General features: G+C 50.5%; 1 protein-coding gene across 9 annotated transcripts in view; it reads left to right on the forward strand.

The window, feature by feature from the left end:
• The window catches only part of MIER2 (MIER family member 2), a 26,094-nt gene continuing 4,767 nt past the window's right edge, over positions 1–21,327 (forward strand). For 5 of the 9 annotated variants that reach the window (XM_085013580.1, XM_085013583.1, XM_085013585.1 and 2 more), the window contains exons 1-8: positions 8,138–8,300; positions 8,900–8,990; positions 9,667–9,809; positions 12,927–13,052; positions 13,423–13,546; positions 14,030–14,121; positions 14,408–14,477; positions 20,831–20,982. In XM_085013580.1, the coding sequence (XP_084869706.1) occupies positions 8,241–8,300; positions 8,900–8,990; positions 9,667–9,809; positions 12,927–13,052; positions 13,423–13,546; positions 14,030–14,121; positions 14,408–14,477; positions 20,831–20,982 (858 nt within the window). In that variant the 5' untranslated portion in view covers positions 8,138–8,240. Of the gene's footprint in view, positions 50–290; positions 980–8,137; positions 8,301–8,899; positions 8,991–9,666; positions 9,810–12,926; positions 13,053–13,422; positions 13,547–14,029; positions 14,122–14,407; positions 17,874–19,447; positions 19,576–20,830; positions 20,983–21,327 lie in introns of those variants that run through there. The other 4 variants (XM_005661435.4, XM_013994851.3, XR_014837941.1 and 1 more) reach the window with 4 other exon arrangements.

The raw sequence follows: 21,327 nt of genomic DNA on the forward strand, positions 1-21,327 counted from the left end.
GGATCCCGGCGCGGCCGCCGCCTCCCGCGCACACACGGCCATGGCGGAGGTGAGTGAGCGGGCCGGGGGAGCCGGCCCCCGCCCCAGCCCGTGTCCCCGCCGCCCGACCCGGCCGCGTCGGGGCCCCGGGCGCCAAGGACCCCGGCCCAGGGCTTGGGGCCGGGCCGCGGCGCTGCTCCCGTCGGGGCCCGAGGGGCACGGGGTTCCGTCGCCTGCCACCCCCGGCCTCGGCCCCCCCCTCGAGGCTGCCACATCGTGGGCGGCAATGCGCATGTGCAGGGCGGGGGCGCGGGGTGGGGAGGGGGCGGGGTGGGGCGCTCGCCCGCGGGTTCCCGCCCCCAGCTCGCCACCCCCGGCTCCCGCCCGGTGTGTGCCAACTTCGCGGAGCGCTCTCTCTACCCGGACCCCGCCTTCGGGACCCCAGCCCACAGACTCCCAGGGCGCTGAGCCGTGGAGTTGCGCTCCCTCCGGACCCCTGGCAGGACTCGAGGTCCTACCTGGGGCTGGCTCGCGGGCAGCGAAGGGCTTCCTTTACCTACGCCTTGAAGTTACTCACTTTTCCAAGCTTCCTCTCTGTTCGGAGAGCAGGCCCAAGACCCCTTGCCCCCTGTCCTTGGGGCCAGATAGATTTTGGAATTGAGTTTTTCGGATTTGAGGACTCGTGGTGTTTGGGACTATTATGCTTCATCAAACTCACCTAGGATTATAGGGGTTAAGATAGCAAATTGCTGCATGTCGCGTCAAGCCAGGGATGAAAAACTTTCACTTTGAGGGCTTTTTTGCATGTTGGATAAGAAGGTGGGAACCTGCTGTCATCTTATGAGGCCCTAGTGAAGATGAATGATGCACCTGCTATGGACTCAGTCACTGTGAGTCTGAGCGTTCTGTCTGGGGATGCGGAGCAGGTCCCTGGCCCCAGCAAGTGATCCTCACCCAATGGGGAGGCTGCCCAGGCCCGGGGAGGAGCAGGCACCGCCTGGTGAGGAGCATTTTCGGTTGCTAGGCCTGGTTGTGGGGCTAAGTTGGGTGTTTACATCTTGGCACATCGTGGGTAGATGGCTGTGGAGGGCGGAACTGGCCATTCTTTCCCACCAGTGACTTTCTCAGGGGCAGTAACAGGCCCAGCCTTTGCGCCAGAGAGGGTGTGGGCATCTTAGTGGAGGGCCGGGCCTTCCTAGCCAGTTTCTGCCTTATGCTGGGTCCAAGGGGTCTTTCCAGAATAGTTCTGCTTCCATAGGGGGCATTTAGGAAACTCGAGTTTCCCAGATAGGGGCTGGACTTGTGGGAGGGAAGCTCATGTAGGGCCTCCCACTGGCCCAGCAGGGGTATGGTGGTCTGTGTGGGTCTGGCCCAGGGGCCTGCAATCTTGGCCTGGCAGGTGGCTGCGTGTCACAGGTGGGTGGGGCAGCCTCCCCAACCAGCCTGCCCTGAGAGCTGCTGGGTTTGGCTGCTGATTCTGCCCTGCCCAGCGTTCAGCCCCTGGAACCCTCATGGCAGCTGGTGTCCAGTTTGGTGTGGTGCCTGTTGAGTGAATTGGTTTCTGAAAGAAAGCCTGTATGTCTGGCTCTGTGGCAGGCCCTGAGGGTCTGGCTGTGAGGAGACATGGTCAGAGGGAAGCTGGTCAGTAAAGGATAAGAGGTGTGCAAATGCCAGTCGTGGGCATGGCCAGGCTCTGCCCAGGAGACCTGTTGTGGCTCCAGAGCCTCTTGCTCTGTGTGACCTTGGGCCGGTCACTCTCTGAATGGGGAGATCTCATGAGATCTTGGCTTAGTGCTTGCACAGAGAATCTGAACCTTATGCAGTCACTGAGAACCAGCTGTCTTGAACCCATAAAAATGGTGATTTGTAACCTAGCAGTGCATGCTGATCAATATTAGCTGCCAGATTTTTGTTGTTGGCAAAGCAGCTATCAGCACTGTGAGAGAAGGTGGGGTGCTTTGTACTGTTTTACTTGTGGGTCCTGCCTTAATCTTTGAAGAGCTTTGAAAAACTTGGAGTTCCTATTGTGGCTTAGTAGGTCAAGAACCTGACATAGTATCCGTGAGGATGCGGGTTCAATCCCTGGCCCTGCTCGGTGGATTAAGGATCCGGTGTTGCCGTAGCTGCGATGTAGGTCGCAGATGTGGCTCGGATTCTGAGTTGCTATGCCTCTGTTGTAGGCTGGCAGCTGCAGCTCCAATTTGACCCCTAGCCTAGGACCTTCCATATGCCACAGCTACAGCTGTATAAAGAAAAGGAAAAGAGGAAAAAAAGAAAAACCTGAGTACACCATCTCTGTCTTGTACTTAAAAGACACAGCTTTTTGTTGTCCTTTGTGTCAAGTTTGTCCTCTCCTTGACCCTTGGCCCAGTGATGTGGTCCCCTAGGATTGCCTCTTGTACCCCCCCCCGCCCCCGCCCCAGGCGCCTTTTGTTTCCTTGTGCAGTCTGCACCCTTGGAGGGACCTGATGCACGGTACTGTTCCACAGCCCTTCAGGCCTCTGCCTGGAGACGGCAACGCAGGTCCTCCTTGACCCCCAGTTGTGCAGGCTCCACCCATTTTTCTCCCCTCAGTACTGTACATGTCCAACTAGACTGACGGCTCATGTGTGGACAGGCAGAACCTGTTTGTCCATTGACTGCTGTGCCTCCTGGCCAGAGTGGGTGATGGGTGGGCTGTCAGATGGGGGATGGAGTGCTGGGTGGTCCAGTGGGACCACGTACCTCTGCTGGGTAAGGGTGGAGGGTATCCTGGTTAATACTGCTGCCTGATGGATGAATCACTTTGAAACTCAGTTTCTGGAAGCAGCCATCATTTTTAGTTACCTCTGGTTGTTCTGCAAGTTGACGGGGCTCAGCCAGGCAGTTTTCATTCAGGGTCCCCACAGTGCATTTGGTTGCTCGGCTGAGCCATCTCCAGTGCAGGGAAGCTTCCTCACCCAGGTGTGGCTAAGACGCTGGCTGCTGGCACGGCCTCCCCTGCAGCTTGTGCTTCCTCACAGCTTGGCGGCCAGTGGAAACTGCACTGGAGGGTGCCTGGAATCCCTCCCACCAAAGTCCCTGGCCCAACCAGTGCACAGAGAGGGGGCCTGCAACGGGAGTCTGGGCTGCCTGGGAGCCACCACCTTGGAGGAATGGCTGTCACGTGAGGCTGTGGATGGAGCTGGAGGGAGGGCTGAATGGGAAGCTACATTTGCTCTGCCGCCCTTGTCCTTCCAGCAGTGCCTGGAACCTGAGCTGCCAGGCGGGGCAGGGTGGGCGGAGCCTTCCGAGGCTTGCTCCCACCTCCACCACACTCACCTTTAGGACCAAGATTCTAGAATGCTGGTTCCTTCCTTCTCTTCCTTCCTCCCTTTTGTTCTTTCTTTTGACCCAAAGCACCCTTAGTCCAATCCTCATCCTTTTTCTTCTCCCACTTGGCAAAACGGGGGTTTGGACTGGATTGGTCTGTCCAGAGTGCCCTGAACAAATGGAGTTAGACCCCTGGGAGCAGTGGAGAGTGAGCTTGGCCTGGAAGTTGGGTGTTAGGGCTGGGCCAGGGAAGAAAACCCATACAGTGTTCCCTGCTGAATGCAAGGCGCTGGGGGCTCCCTGCAGATGAGCTTGGGGACCCAGGGCACCTTGGGGGACAGGCTGTGTGGAGCCTCTTGGGAGGTGCAGGCCAGACTTCTTAGCCACTGCTCTCCTAGCCCCTCTGACTGAGCGCCGGTCAGACACCCGAAGCTGTACGTGGGCGGGCAGTGTACTGGGTACAGTGCTCTCTTACTCTCTGGTAAGTGGGTGGTCTGGGCTCTGGCCTCTTGTTTTCCCCTGCCAGTCAGTGGTCTTGGTTGCAAGAGCTAGGAAGCCGGGCCTGACTGGGGTGGGTGAGGGAGCCCAGGAGAGGCTGGTGCACCAGGGCCCTCAGGAGGGTCCTAGAGGGGCCTCGGTCACTTCAGAGGACACTTTGAGTGCTGGAACCTTAGCTGCCCCATGTGTGACTCTGCAGGGTGGCCTGCGGGCTGATGGCCACTTGCTCTTTCCTAGAGGGAGGCAAGGCTGCTTCTGACAGGGGAGATGTCTAAGGCTGCCAGGTGCCCTGACTCTTCCCACTTCTGGCCCCAGCTCATCCGCAGGCTCCTTTGCCCTTCTGCACCAAGTGTAGGGGCTAAACTTCCTAAGCTGTTTGGGTAGGGGACTCCCCTCTTAGAACTTGGGGTGCTCCTGGCAGAGGCCACCCACTGTACACTCCCTCCGGGGAATTGAGGCCCATTTCCTAGAGGGCTTCAGACTCCTCTGCTGGTCCTTGCCAGCTCTGCCCTCATGGCTCCAGTGCCCGTGTATGGCTCTACAGGGTGGGCTGTGCCCTGTGCCCAGTGCCTGTGGCTTGCATTGCCTCCCAGCTTGCTATGGCTCTACTGTACATTCGTGTACTTTCATTTATGTCCCCAAGAAGAGTGACGGGTCTGTAAAGCATTTCTGAGTCACGGAGCCTGAGTTTGAGCTTGTATTTGTATCATTTAGATGCTGTGTGAGCTTGCGTAAGCGACTTGACCTCCCTAAGTTTCAAGCCTCTTATTTCTCTGTGAAGAGAATGATTACACAACCTCTTGCAGACCCAGTGAGGAAATTCGTGTGGAAATTCCTACTAAACTTTTTTTTTCTAAAATTTTAAACTTTTAAAATTAACTGTCCTAATCTTTTATTATTTATTTATTTATTGTAAACAGCTTTACTGAAGTGTAATTCACTTCTCGTACAATTTGCTCTTTTTAATGGGTACGATTCAGTAGTTTTTTTAGTATACTCACGGAGTTGTGCAACCATCACCAGTCAATTTTAGAGCATTTTCACCCAAAAGAAACCATCCACTCCTCAGTCATCTCTCCTCAAAACCTCCCTCCTCAGCCCCAGACAACCACTAACCCACTCTCTATCTCTGTGGCTGTGCCTGTTCTGGACCTTTCCCATCCACGGAATCATGCACTGTATGTCGTTCTGTGTCTGCTTCTCTCACTGAGCATTGTGGTCTCAAGGTCTGTCCACGTGATAGCGAGTGTCAGTGCCTCTCTCCTTCTCGTGGCTGCACACTATTCCATCCGATGGCAATTCAGGTCTCTCCTTCTTTGCTCTTATGAATGGTGCTGCTGAGACTGTTCAGCAGCAGGTTTCATGTGGCTGGGAGTTTTCGTTTCTCTTGGGTATCTTATTGGAGGAGAAGCCTGACTTTTCCTTCTGTCCTTCCCCCCATCCCAGGGTCCCTGGCAGGCTCTGGGATTCAGACCAACAAGGGCAGGTTCACAAGAGAGGAAAAAGCAGTTTGTTAACCAGACGGCATGTCCTCAGGGAGAACTCTGTGGGGAGTTCACTGGGGTGATCGGGTTTCGGGAACAGCAGTGCAGCAGAACACTGGTGGACAGGATGGGGTGAGGGCCGTGGTGCAGCGGGTCAGTGTTCTCAGCTGCCTTCAGCTCACAGTGACCCTGTGCCAGAGCAGCATGTGGGGTGCCTGCTCCCAGCTCCTAGCCATGCACCCAGGCAGCATCTTGGGGCCATAGGATACTCTGTGTCTGACTTCCTGGGGAGCTACTGGCTGTTCTTACAGTCGTCCCAGCATCCATGTCCCCCTGCACTTGTTCTTTTCTACATTCCTGACCACAGCCATTCCAAGACTAAGAAGTGTGTTTTACGTGCTGTTGATGATTTGCTTTCCCCTGATGGCAAACATTTTTTTTCACATGCTTATTGGCCATTTGTGTTATCTCTTTGGAGAAATGTCTATTCATATAATTTGCCCATTTGAAAATTGGGTTACCGGAGTTCCCGTTGTGGCGCAGTGGTTAACGAATCCGACTAGGAACCATGAGGTTGCGGGTTTGGTCCCTGCCCTTGCTCAGTGGGTTAATGATCTGGCGTTGCCGTGAGCTGTGGTGTAGGTTGCAGACGCGGCTCGGATCCCGAGTTGCTGTGGCTCTGGCGTAGGCCAGTGGCAACAGCTCTGATTTGATCCCTAGCCTGGGAACCTCCATATGCCGCGGGAGCGGCCCAAAGAAATAGCAAAAAGACAAAAAAAAAAAAATTGGGTTACCATTTTATTAGTGACTTGTAAGGATTCTTTATTCTATATTCCAGATATGATTCCCTTTTCAGCTTCATGATTTGCAAGTATCTTTTACTGTTCTGTATGTTGTCTTTTCACTTTCATGATGGTGTCCTTTGAAGCATAAGTTTTTTTTATTTTGATCAAGTCCAGTTTATCTAAATTTTCTGTTGTTGCTTATGCTTTTGGCGTCTTATCTAAGAAACCATTGCCTAGTTCAGGGTAACAAAGATTTATCCCTGTGATTTCTTCTAAGACTGTTTTGGGTTTAACTCTTTTATATTTAATGTCTTTGATATATTTTGAGTTAGTTTTTGTGTATAGTGTGAGATAGGAATTGAACTGTATTATTTTGCATGTGGATATCCAATTGTCCTAGCAGCATTTGTTGAAAAGACTGTTCATTCTGCATTGGATTTTTCTGTTGCCCTTTTAAAAATTTGCTTGACTGTAAATGTGTGGGTTTATTTCTGGATTCTCAATTCTGTTAATTTGATCTAAATATCTAGCCTTATGTCACTACCACACTGTTTAGATTACTCTAACTTTGGAGTATTTTTGAGATCAGGAAGTGTTCTTGCATTTCAAGATTGTTTTGGCTATTCTGGGTCCTGTGAGTTTTTGGAATCTGCCAGCTGAGATTCTGATAGGCAGTTCATTGAATCTCCTCATGGATTGGGGAATATCGACATTTTAACAATAATAAGTCTTTTGAACCATGATTTCAGTTTGTCTTTCTGTTTATTTAGTCTCTAATTTTTTTCTTTCTTTCTTTTTTGCTTTTTTGTGTTTGCATCTGTGGCATATGGAAATTCCCAGGTTAGGGGTCGAATCAGAGCTGCAGCTGCCGGCCTATGCCACAGCAAACAGCAATGCCAGACATGAGCTGCATCTGTGACCTGTACCATAGCTCATGGCAATGCTGGATCCTTAACCCACTGAGAGAGGCCAGGAATCAAACCCGCATCCTCATGGATACTAGTCAGGTTCTTAACTCGCTGAGCCACAATGGGAACTCCTAGATCTTTAATTTCTTTCAACATGTTTTGTACTTTTCAGAGTATTAGTTTTGAACTTCTTTTGCTATATTTATTCCTAAGTACTTTTTTTTTTTTTTTTTTTTTTTTTTTTTTTTGGTGCTGTTGTAAATGGAATTGTTTTCCTTATTTTTCTTTTTGGATTGTTCTTTTCTAGTGTAAATGGAATTGTTTTCCTTATTTTTCTTTTTGGATTGTTCTTTTCTAGTTCTTTTCTAATAAGTTGATATTTATGTTATCTTGTGTCCTGCAGCCTTGCTGAGCTCATTTTATTAGTTGAAATTTCTTTAGTGGATTCTTTATATCTTCTGTGTCCCAAGGTCATGGCATCTGTAGAAAGAAATGCCTTTCCCACTTGGATTCTTTATATTTCATTTTCCTGCCCTGACTGGAACCCACAGGATGACATGGGATAGAAGTGGTGGTGACCTTGGAGGAGGCACCAGCTTTTCTTTTCAGGGTGATAGTGGCTGTGGTTTGGGTAGATGCCTTTTATCAGCAGGTTCCCTTCTGGGCCTAGGCGGTTGAGTATATTTATCGTGAAGGGATGTCGGACTTTGTCAGGTGCGTTTGTGCACCCATTGAGGTGGTTGTGCGGGTGTGTGTTTAGTCTGTTGTGGTTGGTATATTGTGTTGACTCTGGATGTCACATCTGGTCCCTGCGGTGAGTTCACTAAGGTGACTGTATGGGTGTATGTTTAGTCTGTTGTGGTTGGTGTGTTGTGTTGACTCTGCATCTCACACCTCCTGGTCCCTGAGGTGAGGTCCTCATCACAGTTTAGTGTCCTTTGTATGTAGCCAGCATTTTGTTGAGGCATTTTTTGTTTCTCTTTGTTAGAGATATTGGTCTAGTTTTCTTGTTCATAAACTTTTGAACATTGTGGTAATGGTAGCTGTTATAATGCTTTTATTTACATTTTTAAAAATTTTTGAGGTATAGTTTATAGATCTCAAAACACATCCACCTAAAGTGTTTAAATCAGTGGTTTTTAGTATGTTCACAAAGTTTTGAAACCTTCACCTCTACCTAATTCCAGAACATTCCATCACCCCAAAAGAAACCCCATCTTCAGGAGTAGTCACCCCAGCCCCTGACAACCAGGAACCCACTCTGTGGATGTGCCTGTTCTGGATGTTTCTCATCCATGGACTCTCACACTGTGTGTCCTGTGTCTGCTTTTCTCACTGAGCATCGTGGTCCCAAGGTCTGTTCACGTGGTAGGAGTGTCAGTGCTTCTCTTGTCTTCACTGTATGGGTGGACCACATCTTGTTTATTCACTCACCTGTTGCTGGGTGCGTTTTGGCTGTCTTGAGTCTTGCTTCTGTGGACATATGTACACTTGTGTGGACAAGTGTGTTTGGTTCTTTGGGTCTGTCCCTAGGAGAAGAGTTCATTGCTGTGGTAACCGTTTACTTTTGGAGGAATTGCTGGGAATTCTCCAGAGTGTCTGTTTGCCTCCTGAAGACTAAGTTTCTGGAGGCTGGGCCCTCAGGAAGTGGCTTCTGCATCAGCACCTGCCTGTGGGGAGTGTGCAAGCAGGGCTGAGTGTGGGCCTGGGTCACCTGGTCCCTGTGTCCAGGCCCAGCACAGGGCCCTTGGGTGCATGTCTGACTTGGAGAGGATGCCCAGGCTGTGAAGCTGCAGGGCCAGCAGCCTCCGCCTTCCCTTCACGCTGCATGCCTGGCCTGCTCGTGAGGGGGCAGCTTCCGCTTCCCTTTACCCTGAGTTGCCCCAGTGTCCCTCAGGGAGCCCCTCATTGTGCAGTGGGGCCACGGATCCTGATCTGCTCCTCTCCTCCGCAGGCCTCCTCGCTGCAGAGGCAGAGCCAGGGTGTGGCCTCCCGCCTCCCTCACGGTCTGTGCCCTGGGGAGCCCAGCTTGCGCACGACAGCAGGTACCTTCTCGCCCACAGGCGAGATGCCATCCTGGATGTACAGAGGCCCCAGCGTTCAGGGGTGGGCATGCAGACATAGTGGCCAGGATGGTTTCCCATCTCCAGGGGGCCTGCTGACACCTGTGCTGAGGCCGAGATGGGGATGGGCCGCAAAAGGGAGGGTACTGGGGGGTGCCATGCGTGGGGGTCCTGCTCCTCCCAGCCAGTTCCCTGCACCGCCTCCTGCTGTGCTTTGAGCCCATGTGAAGGTCTGGTCTTGGCCTTGACTGCCTGCTGGCTGGGGCTGAATTGAGACCTATCTATTTTCTCTTGTTTATTTGTTTTAAAAACCAATCATGGAGAATTGGCCGTGAGCACATCCTGACTCCCTGGGGAAAACCCCAAGTCTGATAACGTCCACCCCGCCCCCCCATTGGGCTGGCAGATGATGCTGCTGCAGCAGGAGAGGGGCCAGACACTTGCTGGGCCGTGTGCTCCTGTGCTGACCATGGGCACACAGACACACATGGGCCTCATGTGCATACGCCTGCACATGCCTGCACGTGTGGCCACACAGCCTGGGCTTCGTCCCTGGTGGTAGCTGAGCCCTGTGGCTCCTCCACCCGTCATCCTTGGCCTCGGTGTGATGGTCGAGACAGTGGCGAGGCGCTCATGCCAGCTGCTGTCCCTTCCACAGTGGTGTCCATGGGCTCTGCAGACCATCAGTTCCACCTGGCAGAGATCCTGTCGCAGAACTACGGTGTCCGGGAGGAGTGCGAGCAGGCTGCACGGGGTTCAGAGAGGCCGGAGGAGGAGCTGCAGAAGGACTTCATCTCCCAGGTACTCAGCAAGTGGAACATTATGGCGACCTCATGGTGTGTCCATTCAGCTGAGTTAGTCTCCGAGCTCTGTGGACACCAAGGTGACCAGGGCTGCTGGTTCCTCCATCCTCAGGGCAGGCCTTGTGCTGGGTGCTGAGGTCACAGGATGGGCTTCATGGGCCCTGGGGCTCTGGGCTGTGGGGTGGCTGGTCAGTAAGCTCACTGTTCTTAAACTCTTTGGCCTCAGAACTCCTCTCTTAAAAATTACTGAGGATCTCAAGGAGTTTTGTTTAGGTAGGTGATACAATAAACCCGTTGTTAGCACAAACAACACATTTTCAAGAAAATGGAAAAAAACTGTTTTTCCAAGACAAAAGACATGAGACAGAAGAGTAGAATAGTTTTACATCTTCGTGAATCTATGAATGCTGTCCTTTAAGGCAGATGTTGATCTGTTGTGACTGGTTGAAGTGAGTGTGAATCTGGCCTCACACCAAGCTGTTCTGGGAGAGGGTGGGTATTTCACAGTCTTTTCAGATAGTTGTGGGCATTCTTTGATGCTGCACCAGCATTCAGCAAGTGGTGGTTTTGTAGACTGGCTTCCCTAACCATAGTTAATGACCTTTCTGTCCTTGGTATGAAGATCCACCAGTTTTGGCCTCGGAGTGGGCTGACCTTGGGGTGGGCAGTGACCTGTGCTGAGATGTCTGCTGATGCTGGTGCTGTAACATTAGATCTTCCATGTGCTGAGAGTTCATGGTATAAAATCTGGAAATCCCGCAGTTGGTACCACAGACTGGGCTGCTTAAACAACAGAAAGCTATTTTCGTTCAGTCCTGGAGGCCAGCAGTCCTGGAGCCAGACCTGGCAGGGCTGTTCCTGGTGGGGGCCTGCTTCTTGCCATGTCCTCAGAGAAGAACAAGCTCTCTGAAGTTTGACTTGTATACCAGCCTTGTTGGATCAGGGCTCTGTCCTGTGGCCTCATTTAACTTTGTTTCCATAAAGGCCCATCTCCATCTCATTAGGGGCTTGTCGTCTGAATTTTGCAAGGGAGACACAAACGTTCAGTCCATTACAGGTCAGCACTCATCTCACCAGAGGCCTTTTTAAGGAGTAATCACAGGCATTTAGCTTGGAGCTGTGTATCACTTGGTGCCAGTTTGGTCTAAGAATGAAAACAGATGTCTTCTCTTCAGAAAAGAAAATACAGTTTTGTTTTTATTTATTTATTTTTTGCTTTTTAGGGCCACACCTGTGGCATATGGAGGTTCCCAGGCTAGGGGTCCAACTGGAGCTGCAGCTGCTGGCCTACACCACAGCCACAGCAATGCCAGATCTGAGCCAAGTCTGCAACCTACACCACAACTCACAGCAATGCCGGATCCTTAACCCACTGAGTGAGGCCAGGGATCGAACCCACAACCCCATGTTTTCGCTGAGCCACGATGGGAATTCCGAAAAAAAAGTTTTAAAAAGCTCAACTTGAATTAGAACTTTTCAAAACTAACCCCCACCTCATTAGCTAAGTGCCGCATCTCAGTTTTCTTCAGATATAATTTTCTTAAACTGATTAGGGAAGAGAATGTACTGTCCAAGGCAAAAGCAGAGAGCCGCTTTTACATCCCCTTACCAGCAGACATTGGGGTTTATCCCATTCTTGTTGTCAGATCAAGTTTTCCCAAATTCCAGTTCTCTGCTTGAAAGTTTGAGTTCTGTGCTTGTGACAAGTACAGTCCATGGTTTATCTTGAAGTGACAGCTCACTTGGCTGGTGTTTGATGAGGCGTCTACACGGTGCCCAGCAGGAGGACGGGAGTTGTCCACTGGTCCCTGTGCTCCAGGGCTCCATCTCGGTCCCCGGCTGAGCTGGGATGGGCGGGTACTTCCTCCCACAGGAGATTGAAATGACCTCTGCTCAGGGTGAGAGTTACTAAAATCCATGGTTTTACACAGGAATTACAGGATATTCTTTAGTGAAACGGGCATCTGTGGAGACCTCAGTGAACTGGCATTGATGATCTGACACTGCGTTCCTGCCTCGACTGTGCAGGTGGTCAGCTGCCGCCAACCCCACGCCACAGTGGAGGGATGATGTTGTGTTGTCACGAAAGTCACTTCCTGGGCAGCCCAGGGGTCTTGGGGCTCCTACATTAGCCCCTACCCCACCCCCAAGTGTGCTGCGAGAGGCGTGATGAATGTTTTCCTCTGTGGGGAGGGGTCCTGTGAGAGTAAAAGATTAATTTAGAAGGGATGCCCCTGAGAGAAGGGGCTGGGAATCGGCTGGGAGGTCCCCATGGATCTGAAGTCCCAGAGAAGGGGCTAGGGTGGCAGGAGGCAGGTGCTGACATAATGGAGAAGGAGAGGGTGTATTGAGGAGGTTGGAAGCTGACAGTGACCCACAGGGGTCAGGATGGAGTGTGGCCCACACACGGCACTGGCCTTGAGGAGTCCAGGTTTGCGTGAGGGTTAAGAAACAGGTTGGAAAGTGGTGCTGAAGCACAAGGCTGGAGTGGTTTTTGTCTCCTCCTTTTTGGTCATTAAACATCTGATTTCAGTTTCTCATCCTATTGCATTGACTCCGAGCGTTGGAACAGCGTTAATCATACCAACCCATGGTGTCTAGAGCCTCCTCTGGTTCTGTGGTGGTGTCACTGCTCTGGCCACTCATTGTTGACCCAGTGAGGGTCAGTAGGCACTCTGTTACATTGATGAGGCATCCATCTCTTCACTTAATATTCTGAGGTTTTTTTAAAAAATCAGGAGTGATGTTGGTTTGACCAGGTGCTTTTTTTTTTTTTTTTTTTTTTTTTGCATTCATCAAATGGCCATATTTTTCCCCTTCTGGTTTATTGATGTCACGAGTGGTGATGGTTGAGTGTCCTTGTGGGGCTTGAGCAGAGCTTGCACAGGCATGTGGACAGGTGGTGTGGATGGGAGGCTGCCCAGCTCCACCTTCAAGGCCAGTGACCTTGGACAGATATTTGACATGTCCTGGGACTGTGAGGGGATCCTTAGGTGGGGGCTAGGCCTGGAGTCTGGGTAGGGTGAGATCCTGTGACTGGTTGTGGGGCTGATGAACTGGGGTGGAGAGCAGAACCCCCAGAGCAGCCCGTCCTGACAGAGCCCTGTACCCCCAGAGCAGTGACATGCCCCTGGATGAGCTGCTGGCCCTCTATGGCTATGAGGCGTCAGACCCCATCTCAGAGCACGAGAGTGAGGGCAGCGACACTGCGGCCAACCTCCCAGACATGACCCTGGACAAGGTGAGTGGGGGGAGAATTCGAGGGTTGGCAGGACGGCCCTGGACAGGTGGAATGGTGGGCAATGAGTGTAAGGCCTCGCCAGCTTGTTGGAGGCCTGTTCTCCCTGGGGTCCTTGCTGGTGCAGCTTTGGCCATGGGGAGGGTCCTAAGTGTATCACCGAGGGGCTCTGCCCTCCCAGGCACCAGTGTGGTCTGTATCAGTGCCCCTGGCTGGCCAGCCCTGGTGCCTGGTGTTCTGTCCATGCAGTGAGGGGAGAACAGCCCTGCAGGAGCCCTTGGGAGGCTTGTCCGCATGGCACCATCACTGCTTATTGTTAGTGTTATTTAACATTGTTAAACTGCAAAAATGTTCTTTACTTTCTTGTTAAAAGGAACAAATAGCGAAGGATTTGCTTTCAGGGGAAGAAGAGGAAGAAACCCAGTCCTCAGCCGACGACCTCACTCCATCTGTGACCTCCCAGGAGGCCTCTGACCTTTTCCCTAATCAGAGTGCACGTAGGTGTCCCCTGGGCTGGCAGAGCGAGGAGGGGCCCTGGGCTGCTGGGGATACAGATATCGGGGCCCCCAGGGGTGCCCTGCTCTGCCTGTGAGCCAAGACTGAATGACCATGGTTTCCACGAGGAGGGCATGTGTTGGTTCCTGTGGCTGAAAGTCTTTTAGGTCCAGGGCTGCATCCTCAGACCATGCTCCCTGCAGCTCTGCCCACCACTGGCCTGAGCAGCAGGCTGTGCCGGCAGCATAAAGAGCTGGGGGCAGGGCTGGTGGTTTAAGGTCCCAGCAGAGGGCAGCCTCCTGAGTTCCCAGCTGCACGAGTTCCTGTCACACCTGTCCCCTGGCCAGGTCTGGGGCCAGCTTCTTGGGATGGGCACAGTGCGGTGGTCAAGTGGATGGAGGGCAGAGTGGAGGCCATGGGAGTCTGCTGGCTGGGGGGACACCGAGGACCATGGACATACCTCACCTGCTCCTCTCCTCCTAAAGCCCGCTTCCTGGCCGATGCGGACAGAGAACCTGGCTCCTCAACCTCGTCAGACACCGAGGAGGACCCACTTCCTGCCAACAAGTGTAAGAAGGTGCGTGGCTCTGACCCTGCAGTGCTCTCGGCATGTGCCTGCTAGGCTGGGCTTGACCACAGTGCCCAGCGCTGTGGTCCTACCCCCCTTGCCTCAGGACTAGCTCCATGGTACACACAGTCACTCACACACCCACACACCTGGATATTGCCTACTACCCTCACACCTCAGGACTTGGTGTCTGCGGGCATATGGCACAGACTAACCTGTCAGCCCTCGCCCCCATCAGCACCAAGCCACTGGGCTTCCGGTCTGCCCTGACTTGCCTGGGCTTTTGCTTTTGCAGGAGATCATGGTTGGGCCTCAGTTCCAAGCTGACCTCAGCAACCTGCATGTAAACCGTCATGGTGAGAAGAGTAAGTGGAGCCTTGGAAGGTGGGGGGACAGGGAGAGGAAATGCAGATTCCACTCCTGCCAGGAAGGGAGCTGTGTGTCTAGCAGAGTGAGTTCCCATGTCCTCAGAGGGAGTCTGAGGGTCCTGGCCCATGTCAGGTGCATGCTGGCCCTGGGGTCTCGCCTCTACTCTTCCCCACTCCTTCCCTCCCCAGGGCTGCTGCATTTGTTCTCCTGGTGCCCACACCTTAACCAGGTCTTGTCCTCACGCCTTCCGGAGTTTTCAGTGTAGTGGTCTTGTGATTCTTGCTAGCAGAAATGCAGTTTATTATTTTAATTAATCTTGTTCAGGGGCTCGGGGGTGGTGGGGAAAAAAAGAAAAAAAATCTTGTACACGGTGACTTGGCTAAATTCACTTTGTAGATTCTTTTCCATTTTTAACTGTGTACAATCATACCATTTATGTATGATGACTTCTTTCTTTATGATCTTTGCATGTTTTATTTCCTTTTCTTGCCTTGTACATTGGCTAGACCTCCAGTACAGAAGTGAAAAGAAGTGGTGATAGAGGACATCTTTGTCCTGTTCCCACACTTGGGGGAGAAAGTGTTCAATCTTTCTCTATTAAGTGTGATATTGGTTGCAAGATTTTTGTAGATACTCTATCAGATAAAAAAGTTCCTTTCTATTCTTAGTAGCTGACAAATATTGCTGCAAATTTTGTCAAGTACTTTTTCTGACCCCTGAGATGGTCGTTTTGTTTTGTTTTTTTCTTTCTTTTATTCTGTTGATGTAGTGTATTGGTTGATTTTCAGACATAAAACCAACCTTGTCTTGGAGTAAATTCCACCAGGTCACAAAATGCTGTCTTTCATGACATGTATACATTCAGTCCTCATTATTTTGTGGATTCTATGTGCATTTATGCATGGCTAAAATGAATGTATAAATGCAGAATTAACACTTGCAGTGCTTTCATGGCCATTTGTGGACACACACACATGCAGAAGCAGGAAAACATGGAGTTGTCCAATGCACAACCTATGTTGAACCAGGAGAGGCTTCCTTTTCTCTTCAGCTCTCAACCGTAAACACATCTTATTTGCTCATATTTAATGCTGTGGCGTTCTTTCTTTTTTTCTTTTTTTGTCTTTTTGTCTTTTCTAGGGCCGCACCTGCGGCATATGGAGATTCCCAGGCTAGGGGTCGAATCGGAGCTGTAGTCACCGGCTTATACCACAGCCACAGCAACTCGGGATCCAAGCCACATCTGTGACCTACACCACACCTCATGGCAACACCAGATCCTTAACCCACTGAGTGAGGCCAGGGATTGAACCCGCAACCTCATGGTCCCTGGTCGGATTTGTTAACTGCTGATCCATGACGGGAACTCCCGTGGCTTTCACATTTTGCTGTTTGCTGGTGGTTTTGCTGTTTAAAATGGTCCCCAAGCATGGTGCTGAGGTGCCGTCTGGTGTCCTGGGCACAGGAGAGCTGGGACTGCCTTTTGGGGAAAATGTGTGTTAGATGAGCTTTGTTTAGGAGTTCTAGTGCTGTGAGCTGTCAATGAACCAACAATGTATGTGAAATAAGGTCTCTGAACGGAAACTCACATGAAGCTAGGTCATGTGTGGGTGAGTTGATACATATGCTCTGACTAGAGGCACTCAGGACCCTGACCCAACCTAAGCTCCCTGCTACCCCACCAGGAGCAGCAGTTGCTGGCTGACTTTACAGAATGTGGCTACCATGAAGGACAGGAATTGACATGTATTGTTAAGTCTTCTCTTCATTTGGTTTGCGAACATTCAGGATATTTTCATGTATGTTCGTGGAGATATTAGCCTGTCATTTCTCTTTATTTCTTGTCCTTGTCAGGCTTTGGTTTCAGGGTTGTGTGTCCTCATGAAGTGTGCTGGAAAGTCCCTTTTTCTAATACCTGGAAGAATTTGTTTAAGATTGTTATCATTTCTTTGGATGTTTGGAGGGATCCTGCAGTGATGTTGTCTGGGCCTAGGGTTTCATTTAGTTTTATTTTTGTGAAGATTTTATTTTATTTTATTTATTTTATTTTATTTTATTTTTGTATTTTTAGGGCCACACCCATGGCATATGGAGGTTCCCAGGCTAGGGGTCGAATCGGAACTATAGCCACTGGCCACAGCCACACAAAGCCAGACCTGAGCCATGTCTGTAACACACATACACACATAAACACAGCTCACATGAACACTGGATCCTTAACACACTGAGTGAGACCAGGAATCGAACCCTTGTCCTCATGAATACTGGTCAGATTCATTTCTGCTGAGCCACAACGAGAACTCACACAAGATTTTAAATTATGAATTCAATTTATTTAACAAATGTCAATCTATTTAGAGTTTCTCTTCCTGTTGTGAGGAGTTTATGCCCTTCACTGAAATTATTAACTTTATTGGCAGAAAGTTCATAGTGTGCTCTTATTCTCTTCTTAATGTATGTAGGACCTGTAGTGATGTCCCTTTTCAAGTCCTGATATTTGTAATTTGCATTTTTCTTTTTATTCTCTCTCGATTAGTTTTGTTAGGGGTTTGTTAATTTTATTACCCTTCACAAGGAACTAACTTCTGACTTGTTGATTTCTATTTTCTGATTTCTCATTAACTGACTTTTTACTTCTCTTTAATTTCATTTTTTCATTCTCTAGTTTCTATTGCAATACCTTCTCTGACTCAGGGTGATTTAGAAGCATTCTGTTTAATTTCCAAACATCAAGGATTTTCTAGGCACCCTTTTTTTTCTTTTCTTTTTCTGCATGCGAGGCAAATGGAAGTTCCCAGGCTATGGGTGGAATCGGAGCTGCAGCTGCTGGCCTACACCACAGTCATAGCGACCCTAGATCTGAGCCACATCTGTGTGCTACACCACAGCTCACAGCAACACCGGATCCTTAACCCACTGAGTGAGGCCAGAGATTGAACCTGCATGCTCATGGATACTAGTTGAGTTCATTACTGCTTAGCCACAGTGGAAACTCCTTCTGTCACTGATGCCACTGTGGTCAGAGGCTGAGCTCTGCTTTTGACCCTTTGGGGTCAGAGGAGCTGGGCTTTGCAGCCAGTGTTGTAGTGAACGTTCCTTCCGCTGTCTGTCTAGTTTGTGTTTGCATGGCTCATCCCTTTCTGCCTTTCTGTGTTCTTGTATTTGAAGTGTGGTTTTTGTAAATGGCCTATTGTGGGATCTAACTTTTGTCTGTTAATAGTGTTGCATCTAGTACTTACTCTCTGTGTCATTGTGGGAGCAGGCACTGACGTCAGCCATTGTGCTGTGTTCTGCTTCTTCTGTCTGTTCTTTGTTCCCTGATTCTGTCTTGTCTTCTTTTTGATTGACCTAGTAATTCTATTTCCCCTCCTCTGTGAGCTTTTGCCTCCTCAGTGGGTACCTGGTTTACTTTGGTCTGTGAATCCTAGTTCCCTTTCCATTGACCTCTTGCCACCCTTTGTGCTTTTGTGCTTCCGCAGCATCACCCTTGGCACAGTCACAGCCCCTCTTGCATTTCATTCCTCCAGTATCCATTGCTAGAGACTTGAAGAACTTCTTTTTCAGTATTTCTTGCGCTGTTCTGGTGTTGATGAATTCTTTCAGCTTTTGTCTGAAAAGTATTCATTGTCCTCATATATTCTTTTTTTTTTCCCCTTGACTTCTTAGGGCCACACCCATGGCATATGGAAGTTTCAAGGCTAGAGGTCAAATTGGAGCTGTAGCTGCTGGCCTACACCACAGCCATATGGCAATGCCAGATCCAAGCTGTGTCTCACAGCAACACTGGATCCTTAACCCACTGAGTGAGGCTAGGGATTGAACCCACGTCCTCGTGGGTACTAGTAGGTTCTTTACCACTGAGCCATGATGGGAACTCCCGTTGTTTTCTTTCTTTCTTTCTTTTTTTTTTTTTTGGTCTTTTTAGGGCCACACCCTTGGCGTATGGAAGTTCCCAGGCTAGGGGTGGAATCGGAGCTGTAGCTGCCGACCCTCGCCATAGCCACGGCAATGTGGGATCTGAGCCACATCTGTAACCTACACCACAGCTCACAGCAATGCCGGATCTTTAACCCACTGAACAAGGCCAAGGATCGAACCCACGTCCTCATGTATACTAGTCAGGTTTATTAACTGCTGATCTACAATGGGAACTCCCCATTATTTCATTTTTAAAGAATATTTTCATGGGCATAGATATCTAGGTTTGCAGGCATTATTCTTTCAACCCTTAAACAGTTTTAGTCTATTTTGTCCTTTTTTTTTTTTTTTTTTTTTTCCTTGGCTGTGCCCATGGCATGTGGAAGTTCCTAGGCCAGGGATGGAACCATGGCACAGCAACAATCCAAACTGCTGCAGTGACAATGCCAGATCCTTAACTGGGTGCACCACAAGGGAACTCCTATTCCATTGCTTATGGTGTCTGTTGTTTCTCTTAAAGTCAGACATCTGTACTGTTTCCCTTGAAATTGTTGTTCACTTTTTTCCCTGTGTGCTTTTCCTTTTGCTTTCTAGCATTTTGACTACAGTATGCCTAGACATGGTTTTTTTTGTACTTGCTTGCCCTGTATTTCATGGCTCTGTGGGTTGGTATCATCAATGTTGAAGAATTCTTGGCTATTCTTTATTCAAAATTGGTCCCATCCTTTGTCCTCTTCCTTTGTGACTCAGTCTTAGGTTGCTTGACCATCTTCCCCAAGTCCTAAACTGTGTTCTCTTTAAGCTTCATTTGATTTTTTTAAATGAAATTCTTTTCGATTTCACTAATCCTGTCTTCTGCTGCTGTTAAAGCAGTCCAGTAATCAACTATAATACAGAGAGTACATTAATAAAAAAACACATTACTTTAAAAAAAAAAAAGCTATCCAGTGGGTTATAAATTCACACACTGCAGGAGTTCCCATTGTGACTTAGCTGTTATGAACCTGACTAGTATGAGGATGCGCGTTCAATCCCTGGCCTTGCTCAGTGGGTTAAGGATCCAGTATTGCTGTGGCTGTGGTGTAGGCTGACAGCTCCAGCTCTGATTCAACCATTAGCCTAGGAACTTCCATATGCCACCATTGCAGCCCTAAAAAGCAAAAAAAAAAAAAAAAATCACTCTCTGCATTTTCCAGTCCTGGAATGTCCATGTAACTCTTCTGAATGGATTTCCCTGCTCTATTGAAATTCTCCAGCTTTCCATTCGTTTTGTGCTTTTTCTTTGTCATCTTTTAATTCATTAATCATAGTTACTTTAAAGCCTAGTCTGCTTTCGTATCCAGCTGTTTGTGGATATACATGTTGTCACGTGGTTTTCCTCTCATCTTCACACAACAGGTAGACAGAAGGCTATTGTGGAAGGCCTTTTCTCTGGAGATAGGCCCACTTCCCTTCAGGCTGATGCCCCCCCCCCACTGTCCCTGCCCCTCCCCCACACACCCACAGTCCAGTCTGAGACTCCGTGTCAACTTCAGAGGTGGAAAGAGGTGGCCACAGGCCTCACAGGGGTGCCGTCCCAGGAGTTGTTGGTTCCTAGCCAACCCCACACAAGAAAGCCCAGTGTGGAGCCGCTTCCCCGTGTTCTCCACTTTTCAGCCACGGCATTGGGTGTTTTGCTTGTGTGTTTAGTTTTTGGTCCCTGGGACTCTTCTCTGGATAATTGAGAGGTGCTAGCATGGGGCTTTCCCCAGATCTGACTCCAGGGTCTCCCTTCTGCATCTCCCCACCTCATCTTTCCCCAGCTGGAGGCTTCCCCCCTTCTTACCTATCCTTAATGCATGCCCGTATTGCTGCCCTGGGCAGGACCTCCCTTGCCCTCCCTGCCTTGCCTTCTCTGCCCCTCCCCTCTTGACGAGATATGCTCTCCTGTGGCTGGTGTGGTACTGAGGTTAGTTAGGGACAGCTATAGGAGCTCTTGCTGAGCAAGACTGCTGGGACCAGGGTCTTGTTGCCATGGTCAAGTCTGGGTCTATCTCCATGCTCCCCCCCAGCCTCTGCCTTTGGCCTCCCTGAGCTCGCTCTACAGTCCCTCCTCACAGGCGGTGCCCAAAAGGCCTCCTTCCCAGCCCAGCCAGTCGCTGCCTCCCCTGGGATGCTGGCTCTGATTCCTGGCTGGTCAGCACCCACTGGCCTCCCGTGACTTTCTGCCTTGCATGGTCATCTTGAGTACCTGGGTCCCCGGAGTTGGTCCTGAGGGGTGTGGAGGTAGAGGGCCCAGGCCACTAGGTGGGCATTTGTCCTCTGGAGGGGGCAAGTTGGCCTGCCCTGGCAGTGCTCTGAGGAGATGCTCAGAGGAGGGAGCCTGTGCTGGAGGTATGGATGCAGACTGCGTGCCTGGCGTGACCTTGCCACCCCACCCCCTACCCCACAGTCTATGAGAATGAAGACCAGCTGCTCTGGGACCCCAACATCCTTCCTGAGAGGGAGGTGGAGGAGTTCCTGTACCGGGCAGTAAAGCGGAGATGGCACGAGACGGCCGGGTCTCAGCTCCCGGAGGGAGAAGTAGTGAAGGACAGCGAGCAGGTGGGGCTGCACTGCTGGGGTGGGAAGCCTGTATCTCCCAGCCTCCCTCGCACCAGGCAGGGCGAGGTGAGGGGTGATCAGGTGCATGGGGGTGGGGGGGACCTGCTGAGGGGCTCCTATCCAGTGTGGACCAACGTGGTCGTGATAGTGATAAATTCAAGTGAATGCCACTGGTGAGGAAGTGGTCGTGTGAATACCGCCCCCCCCCAGGGTTTGGATACCCCCATCTCCATGACCCCATGCTGGTGTGGCCGCCCTCCCCACCCCCATTTCCCGCCCCCATGGTGCTGTGGATGCTCCCTGCTATGGCTCCTGGGTGAGCAGGTGGAAGAGTCAGTGGGGCTC

This window comes from Sus scrofa, chromosome 2 (assembly GCF_054392235.1).
Source record: "Sus scrofa isolate SSC_HxYL_T2T_F1_AM1 chromosome 2, Sscrofa_HxYL_maternal_Yorkshire_Landrace_v2.0, whole genome shotgun sequence".
NCBI lineage: Eukaryota > Metazoa > Chordata > Mammalia > Artiodactyla > Suidae > Sus > Sus scrofa.